Raw genomic sequence first — 20,856 nt, forward strand, 5'->3', positions numbered from 1 at the left:
GTGAAGTCCATTTTTAGTAGCAAAGTGCTAGATCAGCTAATGTAAGTGTAGGTTGCTTTAACAGGATCACTATGTCCACATCAAAGGAGGTTCTAGTTTCAGTGTTCTTTGTAACTTGCAAATCAATTTTAAGACAAGCAGGGAACACATAGAACAAAATAATCAAGCCACAGTATCTGAAGTCTGGTTACAAGCACTAGTAAGCCTTACTTGTGGAAAATGAAACATGGGAATAATTTGGAAGTTGTTTTTTTATTTGAAGTAGATAGTCTTAATTGTTAAAAAGGTTAGGACCTAGACTGATAAATGAAAATTCTACGGAGGCTGATTTGTTGTTTGTGGATTGTCCAACAGAATCCCAGCTGAATGAATAATGTCTTCCCTTTCTGCAAAGGTTGTCTAAGAAAGTTTTACATTTAAGTGCTGGAAGAAATCTCTGAGATTACCTGGTTCAAACTACTTACAGATCTAACAGATCTGTAAGATCTGTAAGAGGAGAGTTGGAGGCAGACTGTATGTAGCACTTAGATTATGTTGTGAAACTAGTTACTGCATTGAAGACTTGATGACCTAAAAGGTAATTTTAACTCTATTGCTTACGTTCATAAATTGGAGAAATTATGTACATTTCTACAGACAAATTAGATGTTCAATTCATTAAGCAAACAAAAAGGGAAATTTAGTTTTTTGGAGGGAAGGGCATGGGAAGGAGAGTTTCTGAGAAATATCAGGAATTTGCATCTATAATTACATTAAAACACTATGGAGGCATTTAACCATGGTTACACATGATTAAGTCACTGTAAATTATCTCATTGACCAACTGAAAAAATTAAAGTCCTGAGAAAATTAATTTGGATATTTATTTCTACATGTATTAATTCAAAATTAATTGAGCGGTTACTAGGTGTGAAATCTTAGGCTGCTTTTTGAGCATAGTGTGATGAATTTACTTCTATGGGATGACTGATGTCCTAGGGCTGCCCACAAAATTTGGAAGAGAAGAGCTGGGCTGAAAATTTGAAGCCATTCCTTGTCAAAGTATTTAAGTGTCTTTGAACCAAAAGTCGATCAGCTGTAACTGCAGGGTGGTGAGGTGGCTCATTCGTGACTTTATGTATCCCTCATCATGCCTGATGGAAGTAGTTTTAGTCTGTAGATAAAGGGTAGAGGGTTTCGTGACTTGTTTTGATCCCAGGGTTATCTGGGCACCTAGGACAGAGGTTTTCCTAAATAGATATTGGGAAACACCTTTAATACAGCTCCAAACTAAAAATGTAGCTTGTTTTCATAGAAGGAGGACATAGATTTTGTTTACTCAGGGAACCTTATAGCTAAATTTAAAAGCAGATGTATGTCTGTGCAAAATAGCATGCATTCTCCCATAAATAGAAACCAAATACAAACCTCATACTTTTCTTCAAATAGTTTTACAGGATTGTGTGTGATGTTGACCAATTATTCAGTCATGTCACATTCCCACTTCCTGACTCAATCACCAGCTGCAAAAATTAAAATGAAAAACTTTCCACAAAAGAAATCATTACGAAGTATTTAAGCATCTTTGGATAAAAGACAGTTTAAAAAACAAATCACTGTGATTTATGACCATGCCAGTTAAGATTGCAATAAGACTTAGGTCTTGCTAACAACAATTTGTATGCTTTCCTTCCACAATCCTGACAAAATATATTGTCAAAACAGAAAAACTTTATGTAATACAGTAGGACTTTGATTTAACAAATCACGCACAATAAGCCAGCAAAATATACAATGATAATCAAAATTCCTTGGATGAATTATTATGCCTTCCAGAAAACATCTAAAGATACTCAAAGTAAAATTGATAAGCTTAAGCCTTTTCATGTTATACTTTGTGCTTAAGGTCAGTTTCTTACTTATCACAGTGGAAAAGTACAATAGTCTCTTGAGCTCTAGTTCTTTGATGAGCTAGGCCAGAAGAAGCACTCTCAGTCCTCTTCCTCTTCCCCGCCCCACCACTATTATACTTCGATTGCTAGCAAAATCAAGTTTTCAGATCACTGCTTTACGACTGAAAGCAAAGCAGATCAAACTCTTGTCAATGAATTATTTATGCAATTTCTACTTTCCTTGTAATAGATTTTTCCCTCAATATATATGGCATGGTTAAGTTGTTGATCTATGAACACATTTGAAATTAAGATTATCAATCTGGAAATTTGGAAGACAACCACTAACATAGGTACTATTATTTTAAAAAGTTAAAGGTTAGGATATATTAATTTTACTTCTTATTCAAAGTAAACATGAGACAACAATAATACATCTTATTTTTCAGATTTTAAAGAAGATTCCTCCTAAAACATTGTCTATTGCTTATTATTATTAAATATATAGACATTTTAGTTATGTTAGAAATCAAGTTATTTCATACAAACTATATTTTATATGCATCTCTCTGTCTGGGGATGTCATTGGAACTGGTTGTCTATTGGTAAGTCCAGACAGCTACTTCTTAGAATAACTATATAAAAAATGATTTTTGCCCCCTACAATCCCTTAGTTAATAAGAACTTGAATAATATTTAGTTGGCTGTCATGAATTAGACTTACGTTGAAGACATCATTTAAGGGAGTAATACTGAGATCTTGAAACAGAGTTAAAAGTTGAACTTAGTAAAATATTTACTTATATATTGAATTGAAGATCATTACAAAATTTATACTAATTTGATTCTTCCTAAACAGATGAAAAACACTTGTAGATAATATCTTAAATTTAGCTTAGGAAATTATTGTATTTCCTACCTGAGTTCTGCGGAAGAGCCTACATCACAAATGAGATTAGGGTGATATCCCAATGTTCTCTATGATGGGCAGAATATCTATAACGTTCCTAGTATGAAGTAGCATTAATAACATTTTTAATTGAATCTATAGCAAGATTGAAATATAGACTGCATATGTTTGTATAGAGTCATATACTATTTAGGTTATAACTATAAAACAAAAATAACTTATCTCAATAACAAAAAAAAGCATTCAAGCAAAAATAAAAATATTGGTAAATTAAAACAGTTTATGATCTTAAAATGTTTTCTAACATCAGGATATTAATAGTGAAAGGGAGCTGAGTCAGAGAAGCAAAATTCCAACAAAGAGTTAATTTACTAATATAATTCAATGGAAGAGACACACTTCATGCTGTACATTTCAGAGCATGATCATTTAGGAATGAAGGAGTAGCTTATGCTGATGGTGAGACTTAGGATAAGTCTCATTCTAACCTCATAGTCCTGAGATAAAATTCTAAGCATCCTCACTAAGACAGCCAAGCTTGAAGAGAAGCAGTCTGAGGAGGTAACATTCTCTTTTCTCTACTGTGAGTAGAGGGGAAGAAAACATGGTTTTGGGGGAGATTCAGGTGAAACATGGATATTGAAAAGTTGGGACTGATGTTCTCAGATGAAAGTATTGCCTCGACGTCTTCACGCTGAGTGATAAATAAGATCTAAAGCCTATTTCAACTGTCCCCTTGGTGCACTGCATGAGGAATGGATACAAGCCTCTACCAGAGTTGAGCCCAGGAAAATATACCATGACAGAGCTGAGCAGAATTCCTTCATCAAGAGGTTGCATTTTCCTCCAATTGTTCTTAACCTCCTTTTTCCAAATGAAATAGAAGATTCAGTAGATTGTACCTAATCATTCAATTATAGCTCAGTTTGGCAAATCTATTTTAGAAAAGTGAAAATGGAATCAAGAACTCACTCTTCCCACAACAGAGTAAATAGTAACCAGAACATAAACTATGAACTATGTAAATAATTAGAAAAAAAATTAAAGGCATGGGAATTATGCAAATATCTTATGTTAAGAAAAGGAAGAAGAAAGGAAGGGGGAGAAAAGGGAGGAGGAAGAGAAAGATGGAAACAGAGACAGAGAGACACAGACAGACAGAGGTAATAAACAAGTTTGGAAAGAAAAATAATCTAAAAAACTGGAAAAATTCCCCAAATGCTTCACGTTATACAAGTGTTTATTAAGACATAAACATAAATTAAATGTTTACTAAATGTTTTTACTGTTTTATATTAAATGTATGTTGTTATTCAATGTTTATTAAATAATAAACAGTATGATAAACAGAAATGAAGACAGTTGTTGAAGAGGTGGGCTAAGATGTCAGAGGGATTATTTTTTGCAACTTTTAAAAAATTGTATATTTAATTTTTGTAGATACATAGTAGGTTTATATATTTATGCAATACATGAGGTATTTTTATATAGGCATACAATGTATAATAATCACATCATAGATAATGGGCTATTCTTCCCCTATAGCATTTATCCTTTGTGTTACAAACAATCCAATTACTCTCTTTTAATTATTTAAAATGTACAATTTAAGTTAGTCAGAGGACTTATTTCCTCTTCTTTCTTAACAGCAAATGAACAAATACTGACTGAAATAAAAGCAGATGCTTAGCAAATAATTCCATGCTTGTAATGTTTTCAATAATTTTTGCAGCTTTAGTGATTGTTTAGAAAGTTATTTCATGTTGATAAAACATTTTCCAAAATGTATGTTTTTCCTGCTTCATTTCAATTTTTTGTTTATAAGTTTCAAGTTTCACTAAAAAATAGCATGTCTGATATGACCCCATGTTAAATGAAATAGTATCTATTAGTCAATCATTGCCAAATAATGCTGCATAACAACACTCTCAACGTTTATTAGTGATATGGTTTGGCTGTGTCACCACCCAAAATCTCATCTTGATTGTAATCCAAATTATAATCCCCATGTATTGAGTGAGGGACCTCCTGGGAGGTGATTAGATCTTGGGGGCAGTTTCCCCATGCTGTTTTCATGATAGTGAGTTCTCATGACATCTGATGGTTTTATAAGGGTTTCTTCCCTGCTTCGTTCTGCACTTTCTTCTCCTGCCACCGTGTGATGAGAAGGTGCTTCCCCTTCTGCCGTGATCGTAAGTTTCCTGAGGCCTCCCCACTCATGCAGAACTGTGAGTCAATTAAACTTCTTTTCTTTATAAATTACCCAGTCTCAGGTATTTCTTTATAGCACCGTGAGAATTAATATAAGTAGCTTCCAATGAGAAGCATTAATTTCTCACTCAAGGATCTGTGGATTGTCTGGACTCAGTTGGAGTTGACACCACAGCATGGATTGGATTGAAATCTGCCACATGCTTTCCCCTGGTGATAGCAGGAGTCAAAGAAATCAAACCCATCTGTGCAATCACATCTGAAGCCTTAACACACATTACAGGCACTTTTTTCGCCTTTTGTTCAAGCAAGACATATGACAAAAGACCAAATTCAACAAGTGGGAAAATACACTCCCATCACCATTAGGTCATGGCAAAAGCACCGACGTCAAATGTTACTATACGAGACAGAACCGAGACCAATGATTCTATCATACCGTCCATTTGTTTTTACCTACATACTTCTATTCATAGATAGTAGCTTGAAATGATGTACACTGAGGTGACAGAATTCAGGGGATTTTTCTTTTACTTTATTCCTCGTTTGGGGGCAGGGGGAGAAAAAGCTTTAATTCTTAAACACTACATTAAATACAACTATAATTTTTAAAAGAAAACAGCGTTATTGAGATACAATTCACATATTGAAAAATTCACCCTTTTAAAGTGTATAAATCATTGGTTTTTAGTATACTCACATTTTTACAACTATTACTACTATCTAATTTCAGAATATTTTCATTACTCTGAGAAAACCTGAGCCCATTAGCAGTCTTTCCCCATTTATCCCCTTTCCCTAGCCCTTGGCAGCACTAATCTAGTTTCTGTGTCTATTGATCTGTTAATGCTGAATATTTCATATAAATGGAATCATACAATATGAATGGCTTCTTTCACCTAGCATAATGTTTTCTGGGTTAATCCATACTGTAGAGTGCATAAGTACTTCATTCCTTTTAATTGCCTAATAATTTTCCATTGTTGAGATATACCATACTTTGTTCATCCATTTATCAGTTGACTGATGTTTCAGTGATTTCCAGTTTTTGGCTATTGTAAAAACTGTGATGAATATTTCTGTGTAGAATTTTCGGTTCTCTTGGGTGTAGGTCTAGGAATGAAATTGCTGAGTCATATTTAGTTTGTGTTTAACATTCGTAACAACTGCACATTTCCCAAAGTGGTTGAAACATTTTATAATCTCACCGACAATATACCAGTTCCAGTTTCTCCACATTCTCACCAACACTTTCATTCTGTGGTGGTGTCCTTGAAGCACAAATACTTTTAATTCTGATGATATCTTGCTCACCCCTTTTTTTTTTTTTTTTTTTTTTTTTTTGTAGTTTGTGGTTTTAGTGTCCTGAGAATCATTGCCTGATCCAAAGACACACAAATTTTCTTCTAAGTGTAAGGTTTTATCTCTTACATTTAAGTTGTTTATTCATTTTGGGTTTATTTTTACACATGGTATGAGGAAATGTTCCAAACTTAATCCTTTACATGTTCATGTGCTGTTGTCTTCACACCATTTGTCAAAAACGCTATTCTTTAACCATTGAATTTTCTTGTAATTCTTGTCAAAAATCAATTGACTATACATTTCAGGATTTATTTCTGGATTCTCAATTCTATTCCATTCATCTCCATGTCTCACTTTATTAACTTTACCACACTATTTCTGTAGCTTTGTAGTAAGTTTTGAAATCGAGTAGTGTTACTTTGCTTCTTCGAGATTTTGTTTTGGGAGTCTTGCATTTCCATATGAATATTAGGATCAGCTTGTCAATTTCTGTAAAAAAGCCAGCTGGGATTGCATGTGTAATTTTAAAAAAATATAGTTATTAATTTGAAAATACATACTCTCTATGGAAATGGTTAAATTCTTCTTTAAATTGCATATAAATTTATATTGGATAAGATTTACTGTAATAGGCCAGGTGTGGTAGCTCATGCCTGTAATCCCAGCACTTTGGGAGGCTAAGGTGGGCAGATCAGGAGGTCAGGAGATCAAGACCATCCTGGCTAACATGGTGAAAACCCGTCTCTACTAAAAATACAAACAATTAGCTGGGTGTGGTGGCAGGCACCTGTAGTTCCAGCTACTCGGGAGGCTGAGGCAGGAGAATGGCGTGAACCCAGGAGGCGGAGCTTCTAGTGAGCCGAGATCATGCCACTGCACTCCAGCCTGGGGGACAGAGCGAGACTCTGTCTCAAAAAGAAAAAAAAAAAAGATTTACTGTAATAGGTTAGCAGTTTTGGAAGAAACTAGATCTGGTATAGGCAGTGCACAAATGCTTTCTGAGGCAGAGAATAAAGAGATATACTTAGTATTTTAGTAAAGTGAGAGGAAATTATTGAGCTAGGTAAGTGCAGGAACAGTGCCCTACAAAGAGAACACGGTATGTGTTAGCATGGAGATAGATGGAGACATTGGTATTTTCAGGAAACTGAGTGTTCACCACCGCTGTATGTTCTGTATGTTAGGTTTGATGATGCAAAATCAATCAGCAATTTTTCAATCAGTCAGTATTCTTCATAAGGAAATTATAAATCATCAATCATGGATATTTTCATATGTTCATATTTTAAATATAGTTTTAAATTCTGACAATATTTAATCATACTATAGAACAAGTGTCTAAGATAAGAAGAATACATAAATGTATTAATCTCCACAACTTTTTAAGAGAGTTATTTGAGATATCTGTCATGGTACCTGAGACAGGACTGGCAGGAAAGTCGTTCACTGGAAAACGAAACATAGTCTCAAAGCACCGTTAAACAAAAAATAATTGGATCACCTTGCACCAAAAGGAGCAAGACTTTTTGGCTTGCTCCTTTTAGGGTTAGGGTTACTCCTTTTGGTAGATGCCCCAACAGCACTAGTAGAATAGACTGTTTACCACTAAAAAACACCCTGTTCCCATCTACTAACTTCATCTTATAGATTAGGTAGCTGAAGTTTAGAGATATTTAGGAACTCTAGAGTTCCTTCATAGTCAATGAAAAACACACATTGATTCATTTGTATATTTACTTACTCATCAATGTAAATTGTTTCTGACCCCCTAATTTGATTAAATTCCTAACTAGGCATTGAGGGAAAGAATGAGATAATTCTTGCTAGAAGTGCAAATAGACTAGGGATCTAATGAGAAATCAAAATGGGAGCAAGTCATTATAATATGATACGACAATATTTGTAATTGAATATCCCTGGAAGCATAATGGAAATGGTGCCAGTGGGAAAGGAGGTGGGAAAGAAAGCTTCACTGAGAAGTGGCGTTGAGCTGAGACTTGAGAAGTGACAGAGATAGGTAAGTGTAGGAACAGCACTCTGAAAATGCTCCAGAGAAAACACAGCATGGGCCAGCCCAGAAATTTGAGGGGATACTGGTATTTTCAGGAAATCACAAGTATTCACTAGAGTTGTATTATGTTTAATGGTACGAAATGAGCAGAAATTAGTAAACAATGACATTATGAAGGATTCTGCCCACTATACAAAGATTAACATTTAATCATGTGGAGTTGCATCATAAAATTTCCACCCAAGTGACAATGAGATTTGTCTGAAAAGACCCCTGTTAGTGGAGTAAAGGATGGATCAGAGGAGAGGGAGAACAGAGACAGGGAGAGAGGGGGTCAAAAAATGGAGTTGTTGCAGGATAAAGGCGGTGAGACATGATGAGGGTTTGTATTAGGGCAGGAGCTACAGAAATGGAGAGGGAGAGACAAATACAAGAAAGATCAAAAAGTCTAAGTCAATGAGACTTCCTGATAGATTACATATGGGGCATGTAGGGAAAACAGTATGTAAAGCAAGTGATGTATTGCAATGGATTAAATGTTTGTGTCCCTGCAAAGTCATATTTGAAGCCCTAACCCCCAATGGGATGGTATTAGAAGGTGGAATCTTTGGGAGGTAATCAGGTCATGAGGGTGGAGGATTGTGAATGAACAGGATTGTGCCCATACAAAAGGGTCCACCGAGAGTTCTCTCACCATCTTTTCCACAAAGTGAGGACATCACAGAGATGACAGTCTGCAATTCAGAAGACGGCCTTCACCAGAACCAGACCATACTGGTACCCTGATCGTGGACTTCCCACCTCCAATGGTGAGAAATAAATTTCTGTTGTTTAAAAGCTTCCCAGTCTATAGTATTTTGTTATAGCATCTGAACTAAGAGTTCTGCTGTATTTTCAATTTTCCTACTCCTTCTTGTGAAGATAAAAGATGTTATAATTTTTAACTGTGTTTATAATACATAATTGAAACAGTCCAAAATATCAGAAGTTATCCTTTTAGAGATAAGGATATTACAATAAGTGTAAAACTTGCATTTTCTGTCTTTTCTTAAACCAAATCACAAGCAGAAGTCAATGCACCTGGAGCCAGGGATGCACCAAGGGTAACCAAACCGTAGTCAATGCACCTGGAGCCAGGGATGCACCAAGGGTAACCAAACCGTAGTCAATGCACCTGGAGCCAGGGATGCACCAAGGGTAACCAAACTGTAGTCAATGCACCTGGAGCCAGGGATGCACCAAGGGTAACCAAACCACAGTCAATGCACCTGGAGCCAGGGATGCACTGAGGGTAACCAAACCACAGTCAATGCACCTGGAGACAGAGATGCACCGAGGATAACCAAGTCATAGCCAGGATGTTTCTTACAGTGTAGCTTCTCATTACTTTGGTCTTTGCACCTTTTCCAAGTGCACATGAGAATTATTAGAGGAGGGAGGGAATGCAGAAATGAAAAATGACATGAACACCTGCCTCATGACATTTAAAGCTTGCTGTTTAATAAACATCACTAGGCAAAACAGCCCATGGCTCAAGGACAAAGGCATGAAACACAGATATCATACACAAAACAGTGTGTGGTCAATACAGTCAATACTTACTGGGCTTCTCAGAAATTAGGGCCACACGTGTTATTTACGTGTGTGTGTGTGTGGGTGTTTGGTAAAATACATACGATGATCTATAAGTGATTATAAAGTGGTTAGTGCTCACATGGTAACCACTCACCAACTGGCAACTGAGGACTGCTACTTTTATAATCAATTCTGGCTCTCAACATTTTATAAGTAAACAAAAAATAAATATTAAAAAAGGGAAAAATATATTTCGTTCAAAGATTGGAAACAATGGATTAAACACAGTTAAACAGGCCATTTACTAAGACTTAGTAGTCTTTACTAATGAAAGTTGTAAATTGCCAATTACTTTGTATATGCCACGGAGCTATATATCTAGTTTTCCTCTATATGGATGGGACAAAACTAGGAAAAGGTAAGGAAGTAAGACAGAACACACAGGCTCATTTTGTTTCTTTGTTTTCCACATAGTTGGGGGCATGGCAGAACTGCAGGTGTCAAACCACAGGAAAAGGGTGCTTGCCTGAAGAGTAGTCTGAAGACAGAAGGTCTTGGGCACTAGACATCTCTGGCAAGTTGAAAGGCTGAGGGAAGGATGCTGAAGATACCAGCCCTGAATAGGAATCTATGTCTGGAATTGAGGAACCACATTTTGAAGTGTGCAATGTAAACGAATCCATACACCAAATCAATTTATGCTCACCCCATTTTGTAGCTGCCAATGACAATGAAGACATGATTGGAAACCTGTGAGTGTTTTTCCAGTTTCATCCTACCATACAACCTATCACTAAGCATTTCATAAACCATACAACAACTTTCCAGTCAGGTGAAACTTACATTACCAGAAATCTGTATTAAGACCAGTAAGAAAAATAAAACCACTGCTCAAAGGCATTGGAAACAAGAGGCAGAGAAGGCTCACAGGGATTTTCCCTTTTTTGTCTTTTGAATTGACATATACTTTTGCATAATGAAAATCGTAACACAAAATTTTATGTTTCATTTTCTCAGAGTCCAAGAGATAAGTCTTGAGGACACACACACACACATCATTTTCTCCCCAAAATAGCCACATTCTTTTATTTGATGATTCAATACATTTTTAATTCAAATAGTCACCACATAACCTAGGCACAATATTAAGCATTTTACAAGCAAAATATTTTACTGATTTTCTTTTCAATTGCCAGAGTACAATAAGTGAACTGGTTAAGGGATATACTTCTGTACATAAAAATATCCATGTATTTACACAAGTGTATGGAACAGAGTTTAAGATAATAAAACCGTAACATCACAATAAATAGGATGTGTTCCTACTGCCCAGCACAGCACAGCATGCTTTGTCAGGAAGCTGCCAAGTCTTTTTCAAGGTGCTTTATGTTTTTCTGAGCTAGGCTCAGATTTCCCCACAAAAGGAATAGATTAGTAATGGCTGGATGTGAATGTCTACTTTCACAAGTTGCTTTTTTATTTTCATCTCCAATAACAGGAATGGAAGATATGATAATTTAATTATTTCAAAAAGTCTTTGCAAATTACCAATTCTATTGATTTCCAATTCAGTTTTTTAAAATGCAGATTAATCTAACTCTAGCACCATACGAGAATGAAATACATGTATTTTTGTCAGAGCAACAATATTTTATATCATCTTTGTTCCTCTGGCTATAACAATTCTGTTTAGAAAAATTTACCAAGCTAAAAATAGTTGATCTAAGTTGTCATAAAAAAGAATATTAAATACCTTTGGTAAAAATAGATATATTTAACAAGATTAGAAAAGCCAACAGTTATAATGTCAAAAGGAGAATATAAAAATGTACACAATGAAACAAATAAACTGACTTATAGATAAAGTGAAGATAAGGCCACTCTTCTTTTCAGGTTTGTCTCTTCCAAACCATGAATGTAGTTCTCTTCTTCTAAATGGCAGAAATTTTAATATGAAATATGAAAAATCCAGTCTGTCCTATCAGCATGACACAAGTTTAATTCATAGCAACATAGTTCCTTTTTAAAAACCAGGTTTGTAGTACATAGAATGTTCTGGTTTACATATGTGAATATGAGCAAAAAAAAAAAAAAAAAAATCCAGATTTTATATGATTTGAGGCCCAGGACACGGAGCTTTAGAGTTAAGCAAGGCAACAGAATCAGGTGTTCACTTGCACAGTTTTTTCCTGTACTGACATTACCCTAAGCTGTATCAAAACAACTGAAATATAGAACCCAGCTAGTGGAATAGGTACATGGTAACTCTGCAACTAGCTGGTGATGTATTTAACACAGCATTTAATTTTCTTTCCACAATTGAAGACCTTTTCTCCTGTCCTTTGGGCCTCCTCCCAAAAGAGCTGTTGCACAACTCCTAATTCTGTTTGATGTCTCCTCTTTCAGAAGGCACTGTAAATCCTGAAGATGAAAGGTCCTTGAAGCAAACAACTGAGATTAAGGATGGAGATAACGCATAAGTTCTCTAACAGAATCAGCCACTGCACTGCACAGCTCTGGGTAAGAGCTGCTGCTGGTGATGCGGTTATCCTCCTGTGCTCCCTCTGCACACACAGTCACACTCCTCATGGTGCTCTAGGGCCACATCAGTGAGTGATTTATGCAATCCTCTGACACCAGTCTTTGGTCTCAACTGAAGGACCTGAAAGGGAACAATAGTAAGCCACCTTTAAAAATCAACGAATGTCTATGACTTGCTTTTACAAACAAGTAACGTTTTAGAAAAGAATCTTGGGGCCCAAAAAAGACACACATTTTAATTTTTCCTAGAGCAGGCATTATGAAAACACTCCCACCAAAAAAAAAAAAAAAAAAGAAAAAAGAAAAAAAAACTCATCATCGTTTCATGAAAGGGCAGGCATTTTAATGCCAACAATTTGGAAGCATTCTGTCTCCAAATAAGGAACTGTACTTAAATGGAAAGACTCACCATGCAATCGTTATTTTATTTATCTGACTATTTTAGAATTTCACCTTAAGTGTTTTGGAACTACCAATACACAATTCGTTTTTCTGTTTGTTGCTTTCTTTCACTCATTCATTTATTCACACATTTAACAAATATTTACACTTGATGCAATACACTCAAGTGAAGAAATACTGTGGAAAGAAACATGATCACTCCACAGCTGAGTCTGCTCAATTATGCCACTCATTAATTTTCTTGGCTACACTTCAAGTCCTCTATAAACTTGATGAGATGGATTAGATGTACTTCATAGACATCAGCCCCAGTCACAGCTAACTTCCTGCAGCTGGATCCTACTGTGCAGTGAGAACAGGTTTCGCAATAATAACAATGATGCTTCTATTAAATAAAGTTATTTGCAGTTTGGATTGTCAAGGTTTTAATAAAAATGCAGCAAGACTGACACTTATACTGCACATATTTCCTCTTAATACTATGACAACAAGATATAGTTGTGTAATTCTATAAAATATTATTTAAAATATTTGATGTTGCTACCTATTTAAGTGTATGACATTTTATTTCTTATGATAGAAACAATAAAGTTTAGGAAATTGCAGTTTGTTTGGATTACGAACAAAGGCCAGAGCACAAAATAATATGAAATTTTCTAGCATCTCTACTTCTTGGATATGACATAGATAACCTCATAAAGTAACTTCTAAAAGCTACCATTCCTAAAAATGTTCATTAATCCAAAAAGGCACAAGTCAAGTCTTATGACTGTTCTATTTAAAGACTTAAAAGAAAAACAGAGAATGCGTACCTCACTGGAGTATGTGGTAATATCAGAGGTTAATTAGCTAACATTTTTTGAATGCTTACTGGGTGCCAGGCACAATAATAATGTTTTTACATACTTTAACTCACAAGAATTCTATGAAGTAATTTACAATTATTACCCCTATTTTACACATGAGTGAACAGAGGCTTAGATAGAATAAGTGACACAGCCTTTATTTGTACCTAGGCCAGAGATGAATTATTAGAGTGATAGATAATAATTTTATAAACTCAGAATGTCACTGCTCATACATTCTATTTATTTAGTATCTTTCTTCCTGAAGAGATAAACTTCAAAGTCTCGTAATAACTATTAGAAATTATAAACTTTTAAAGTAGTTTTCTCATCTATTTCACAATTCTAGAATTAAAATTACTTAGACTTTATTTCTTTAATGTGAAATTTGACTCAATGGCTACTGAATATTATTTTATGTTAGTACTGATTTATTATTTTTGAACAATTTAGGGTGTCAGACTACATTTCAGATATTGGCACTATTCCTTATCACACTCTTGCTACAAATTGTTTCTGGAATGAGGTTGGGTGGGGGGGGTAAGATAAATTGCAATATTGGCATAGCCAACGTCTTCAATTCCTATGTCCACGTGTATGCATTTTCCCATTCAGCAAGGACAAAAATTTACTATGTTAAAGTAAAAGGTTAGAGAGGCCACCATACATGGTCCTAAGAGTCAGGCCAGGCTGCAATCCTTGCTTCCTCTAGCATGCATATGCCAAGATGCATTTGCTGAATCAATGTCCCCTGTCTTTGTCTGCTGATGCTCATGGAGATTTATAAATAGCAGAAGAATCTCTTAATGTTCTAGAAATGTAAGTCTTGTATAAGAAATTCTAATGGTGGAGGACACAATTAGTGTTCTTCTTTTTAATTCGTTTTGACAGTTTTGACTTTGGAAGAGAAAAGTAGACTTGGAAAATGGTCAGCAGGTCCCAGACAATATTGAAGAGGAAAAGGACATAGATTATGCCACCAGGAAAGAAACAGGGCTAAAGTTCATCTCAGAAAATTTAGACAGAGAGGTTGAAATTAAAATGGTAAGTTCACGAAAAGGAATGTCCAGGAAGAAGCTGAGCCAGAGATTTTGGAAGATAGTAGATAAGACACAGAGAGAACCAGCAAGGAACAAATGCTCATGGACACTGCTCAACACATTCAAACAAAATGACCTTGAACTTTTGAGAACCACAGAGCACTGGGAACAGGGATTCAGTACTAGAATCAGGCAATTGAATGGTATTGTTTTTTAGGTTCGTTTGTGCAAAACAAACAGACCTAATGTAATAACATAAACTATTATTTCATTAAAAATTATTAAATATGTAAAAATATAAACAAGATGAAAATTATTAAGCCAAGTAAGAACAGAGAAAAAGGAACAAATAGTTTACTATTGTCAGAGTATCCTGTAGATCTTTTGGCCAGAATACCTTTTCTGCTTCAGGACAAAATTCATTAAATCTTTATTGATCATTTACCATAACCAAAGAATAAGACTAGGCACGGTGAAAAAGCAAAGATGAGTGAGAGAGCAGCTAATATATATTAAGGGCATGACGATTGCCAGGCTTAATTCTAAGTGTTTTGTAAATATCAACTCACTAAATCCTCACGGTAGAGTATGAAGGCTGGAGACTCACCTTACAGATGAGGAATTGAGGCATGAGGGCTGAGCAATTTGCTCAAAGTCACACAGCAAACAAATGTTAGGTTCAAAACTGGGATGTCTAGCTATGGAGTTTGTGTTCTCAAGCATTACATTGTAATGTGACTTTTGATTTCCTCAGCTCTCAATTCAATAGAAACAAACAAAAATAGACAATAATTTTGAAATAATAAAAGTTCTCTAATAGAGTATCTTTGAAGCCCTACAGATGCGCTGAGGATGAATTAGTCATGCTAGGACTGGTAGGACACCAGCATTTCAAGGAAGATACGACATCTAAGTGGGTGTGTGTGCGTGTGTATATATATATAAAATATATATATATATATAAAGTTCCTGACTTGCTTTTCTGAAAATTCTTACGTGGGACTTAGAAAAATCATTAAGAAAATATATTTATTTGGCTAAAATGTCTTCCCCCAAAGAAATCTGGTGATTGATACAAAAAGGAAGCATCTTATTAATAACATTATCATGCTACCGTATCTTTTAGTTTTCCTCAATTATTATATCCCATCTCCTCCTCCAGCAGCATCAGGTACCATTCATGTATCTGGAAACCATCCTTTTTGAAAAGTCAACTTTAAATTTTAAAAAGCTTTTAAATTATACCAATAAAAATCTGTCCTTCTGGCTTCATTTAAAAATTACTTCATGACTTTTAACTTTTTCCACTAAATAAAATAACATGAAATAAACATATACTTTATAAATAAAATGATTTTTCATATGCATAAAGTCTTCAGTAAAACCCTCATCTGTTAGGTAAACATGCAAGGTTTCATAAACTACACTTCTTATGACATGATTTTCCTGCCCTTCACCAATATTGTGTTGGCATTTGATAAAGTGGAAAAAAAAGCACTAGATTTGTGAAGACAAGGGACCCTGTTTCCACTCTAGAGCTAGGCTTTCACTTCATTAAGGATTTCACTGAAATCCTGATGCATATGAAAAATCATTTTATTTATTAGGTAGATATTTATTCTGTATTCTTATTTAAAGGAAAAAATGAAAGGAAAGGCAGTCATACTGAAATGATGTCAGAAAGGCAGATTTTGACTTAGTCTAATGTAAATGTTTTATAGAAATTAAAGTTGACTCATCAGGAAGGATGCTATATGATGCTGGTGGGGGAGGTTTTGGGATATAATTGGGAGACTCCGTCACTAACAAAAACATTAAGAGTACAAGTTCTAAGGTTCCCAGGGTCCTAAAAAACAATAATTACTAACATGCCATATTATATTTTCTTTCATTCCAGAGAATAAAGAGATGAAAGGTTAAAAAATCCATACAAAGTTTAACATGTTATTTGAAGCAACATGAATAATACAAAGTTTACTATAATTATGAATATGTCATCTTAGGAGTCTCTGTTGCCCCAAGTAGAAAAATAAATATCAAAGCTCTCCTTTCTCCAAAGTAGACAATAATTTATCTCTGAGCTTGTCTTTGAAATATTTTTCCTTCATATTTTGAAAAGTTTAAAAGTTGAAAAACTTAACTCATTTTTTTTTTCCCCTCAGAAAATACTTTTTTTGGTATGAGAGGCAAAAACTTCACTGACCACCCATGTTATACTACCTGAGAATAATCTTTCTAAATCCCTAATATCTGGAATTTTAATTAAAGGTGCTAATTTTAAAAAATAAAGGCATAAACTATTTGTAAACCTTGTTTTTTTCCCCCATGAATACTACATCTTTTTTCCAAACATAAATGCATTTCAGATTCACTGTTTTGTTCAAAGACATAAAATAGCCAAAGGAAATCAAAAAAGAAAATTGTATACCTACCTCGTGGTATTTTTTAGTAACTTTGCTTGGGACACATTGACATTCATTGCAATTGTGGAGACAACAGGCACAGTTCCCTCCACAGCGTTTAACCAGGAGACAACCTGGCCAGAAAATGGTATCGGTTCTCTTTAGTTCTTCCCTTATGGATACTGAGAAGTTACGAGGTGTGCAGCTGTATAATCTTACCTCCTCTGTTAGAAGGTTCAGATCCACCACTATATGGCATAAAAGAAAGCAAAGAAAAATCGATGCTGATGCTTTGAGCCTGAATGTATTTCATTAAGCTCTTTTCATAAAGAAATCTTATGTTATTTCATGAGCAATATCCATAACAATATCCCCTCTTATTGTAAGTAGATTTTAGAGATATAAAACTGCAAATTGGACTTTCTAGTTCATAGTAAACAAAGCTTCATTATGACTTAGCGACCAGTAAAGAGATGCCATTGTGTAATATTAAGAACAGAGCCAACAAAACAGTTGAAAGCTATAAATAGGAAACTTTATAGAGACAAAAAGGGCCACACGCTTTAACCTTAGTAAAAAAAAAAAAAAAAAAAAAAAAAAAAAAAAAAAAAAAAAAATTGACATGGAGAACACTGAAGAATAAAATGCAAAATGATGAATGCTTTGATTAAAAAACAAATATAATTCTTAAAAGGATTTTAGGCTGATACAATTAGTGAAGAACAATTTATTGAAATGTGTCAACAGCACTTTCTATAATCTCTATGGCAATAAGAATCATAAAATATAAAAAAAAGTATGAAGAAAATGCACATTTGAAGACAGTTGTGTAGACCATGAGTGAATAAAAAGGACATACTTTATAAGAGCAGAAGTTGTAGGAAGGCAATGCTTCAAATGCATTGAATGATTTCCCATCTTGGAAATTTAGACTAAACTAAACTCCTTCAGATATCTATTCCTCCCCTGCTAATGCGTGGAAGAAATGTTTAATTTATCTAATTTATATAACCCCTGCTTCTACTCCTTTAGCAAGCTGGTTAACTATGCTGTTTGTGCTTTATTCTATGAAAGAATAACCACTTTTGAGGACCAAGCAAAATATTCTTTCATCAGATCGTTGCAGTAAATCCTCAAAGAACCATTGTTTTTAACTACAAAATGATTCTGCCTCAGGAAAATTATATCAAAATAACATGTCATGTTCAATGTGAATTTATACATATCACATGAATAGTAGGTAATTACTATTAGGATAAACACTTCTAATATAATTTATTTTCTGCCTTATGTCTCTGCCTATTTTTTTCCCTAGAAATATTCAAATAAAGCAATTCAAATGACATTGAATACTTTCAGATAACATATATTCCTTCAGGTTTTTATCTCCTAGATTTTAAAAATTTAGAAACATTATTTAAAATATAATAAACGTACCCTTTCCACTAATATGGATAACATATACATGAATGAAAAAGAAGAAAATTATTTTCTGGTTAAAGATGGCTTCAAGTAGAAATAATCATGATGTAATCCACTTTTTTAAATTAAAAGCTAATTTTTATTAATTTTTAAGTGACAAGATAATTAAGAATCAAATGCTTATTTTCTTGGATTTGTTATACATGTGACCAGGTGTTTTTGATACTTAAATTGTCTTAATTGTGTTTGATAATTTAAGTATTTTAAGAAATGTATTATAAAATTATGCATAGGTAATTGTAAATTATAAATGTATGTAAACTATATGATAGACCAAAACCTGAGTCAAGTATAGGAAAGCACCAAAGAAATCCTAATTCAATGAGTCAATTTCAACACCTTATTCAGTTAAAAAATTATTTTTCTAACTCAAGGGAAAGTCATTGTTTATTTTGGCTACTGAAAGATTTCTTTTTAATCTGAAAATGATCCTGTGAAAGCAAAACTTTTCAATATTTAAGAGCAAATCCTTCTTTCAAATGCCCTGAATAGGCCACCTTATCCCTAATAAAAGTAATGAGCTCATTATGCTAAATGGTGTAACATATTTTACCTGGTTTAATTTTGCTGCTCTAATAGTATATATATGTACACATTCCTCTTTTGTTGTTAAAACTATATATGGGGTTATTTGAATCTTTTCTCTAGTATTTAATGCCTGGGTAAGGAGGAAGAAGACTTAAAATATGCACAAACACAAAATCTGGTTACCAAAGTTTTCAATGCTTATTTAAGAATTATACTTCTTTAGAATGTGAGTGAAGAAGCTCTCAGCTCTCAAAGCATATTCATCTATGTCAAGCAGTTTTAAATATGTTATTTCATGACAACAGAAAATGAGATTGTATATGTTCCCTTTAAAATGTTTACTTAACCACAATAAAAGGTTAGACAGATTTCCCAAGTGAACTAAGTTGTGATACCTGCTACAATGTGAAAATTTAAACACACTTTTAACTTAGCTTCCACTCATTTATCATGTTTGACACAAAAGTCAAAAGCCCTTTTTAAGTACTAGTTAAGCTTGACTTAGAAAATACAGTATTTTTTTTGTAGCAGTAGCAAGGTATGAATGAAAACCCTGAACTAGAGGAAGAAAGTGAAAGGAAAAAGAAAAAAAAAAAAAAAAAAAGGAAAGCATGAATGCAGTCCACAGTTTTCTAAAAATATAATTAAGGATTTTAAATTTGGCATTTCATATTTGAAATTTATGCTGCCTATTGCTAAGCCTTCAAATGCATATAAGCTTCGTTAAAATAAGTCATATGTCATATATTCTTGAAACATTGTATAGTACTTTTAGGGGGGAAAAGGCAAAGAAAATAAAGAGAAAAAGGAAAAGAAAAAAAGAAAGATAATGTACCAAAGCATACTTTCTGAATAGCTTAACTATAATATTAAAGAAGTTTCCCTCTGCCAAATATTTGTAAAAGCTGGTCTTCAGACTTTTTTCCTTTTATAATTATCTCCTAAGAAAACAAATATAGGTATTAGTTTATTTTTCTAAAGAATGCAGATTTTGAGCACATCACCAACCAAAATCATTATTTTTAAATGCAAATGTCATTAATAAGTTTTGCTACAAAAAACAGTCATATTTTTCTTTGTTAGTTGTTCATTCCTTTAAGAGATTCAGTCCAAAGACAGTCTATTACTGTAAAGTAATCTGAGGGTGGTCTTTCTAAGATGAATGTGGTAACACTGTGATGTTTATTCTGTGGGAAAGCTATTTCAATATCTAATTAGAAGTTTTTAAAAGTTTTACTCCTGTTCTTTTGTAGAGATACTCTCAGGAGGGGAGTTAGTTTTGTCTATATAGATGTTATCCCACACCTGTATTTTAGTTTATGTAAAGTTCCAAAAATATACACTGCTTTTCTCACACGTACTGCATGCTTAAAAAGTTAATAAATTTGGCAAACTGCAAAGGGCTTCAATTTTGAAAGTGTTAAATGAATATCTGAAAGATCTGGTTCAGCTTCCGATGCTTTCGAATGCAAGCTAGCCTCCGGCCAAATCTTTGAGCACCAGGCGTATATTTTCAGGCATAAAGGCTTGGCTAGAAGGGACGTTTTTAGGCTCAAATCCAGAAATCAGCTGTCAAAAAACTAGATCTCAGTTTAGAACCTGATTCACTGCCCCTGCTTCTCACAGATCAACATGATAATCAACTTCAAATTTGCTAACAAGGGCTCTATTCATGGATGTTTCAGCTAGTCTTGCAGATCTTCATCTTCCTGTTCCTAAGTGGGAGGGAAGGG

At 34.1% G+C, this 20,856-nt stretch overlaps 1 protein-coding gene across 3 annotated transcripts in view; it reads right to left on the reverse strand.

The window, feature by feature from the left end:
- Positions 1-10,941: 10,941 nt before the first annotated feature.
- The window catches only part of PDGFC (platelet derived growth factor C), a 217,571-nt gene continuing 207,656 nt past the window's right edge, over positions 10,942-20,856 (reverse strand). For 2 of the 3 annotated variants that reach the window (XM_008000092.3, XM_073017687.1), the window contains 2 exons: positions 17,144-17,361; positions 10,942-12,545 (listed from right to left, as the gene is read on the reverse strand). In XM_008000092.3, the coding sequence (XP_007998283.1) occupies positions 12,429-12,545; positions 17,144-17,361 (335 nt within the window). In that variant the 3' untranslated portion in view covers positions 10,942-12,428. The remainder of the gene's footprint in view (positions 12,546-17,143; positions 17,362-20,856) is intronic. The other variant, XM_037993205.2, reaches the window with a different exon arrangement.

This window comes from Chlorocebus sabaeus, chromosome 7 (assembly GCF_047675955.1).
Source record: "Chlorocebus sabaeus isolate Y175 chromosome 7, mChlSab1.0.hap1, whole genome shotgun sequence".
Classification (NCBI taxonomy): Eukaryota; Metazoa; Chordata; class Mammalia; order Primates; family Cercopithecidae; genus Chlorocebus; species Chlorocebus sabaeus.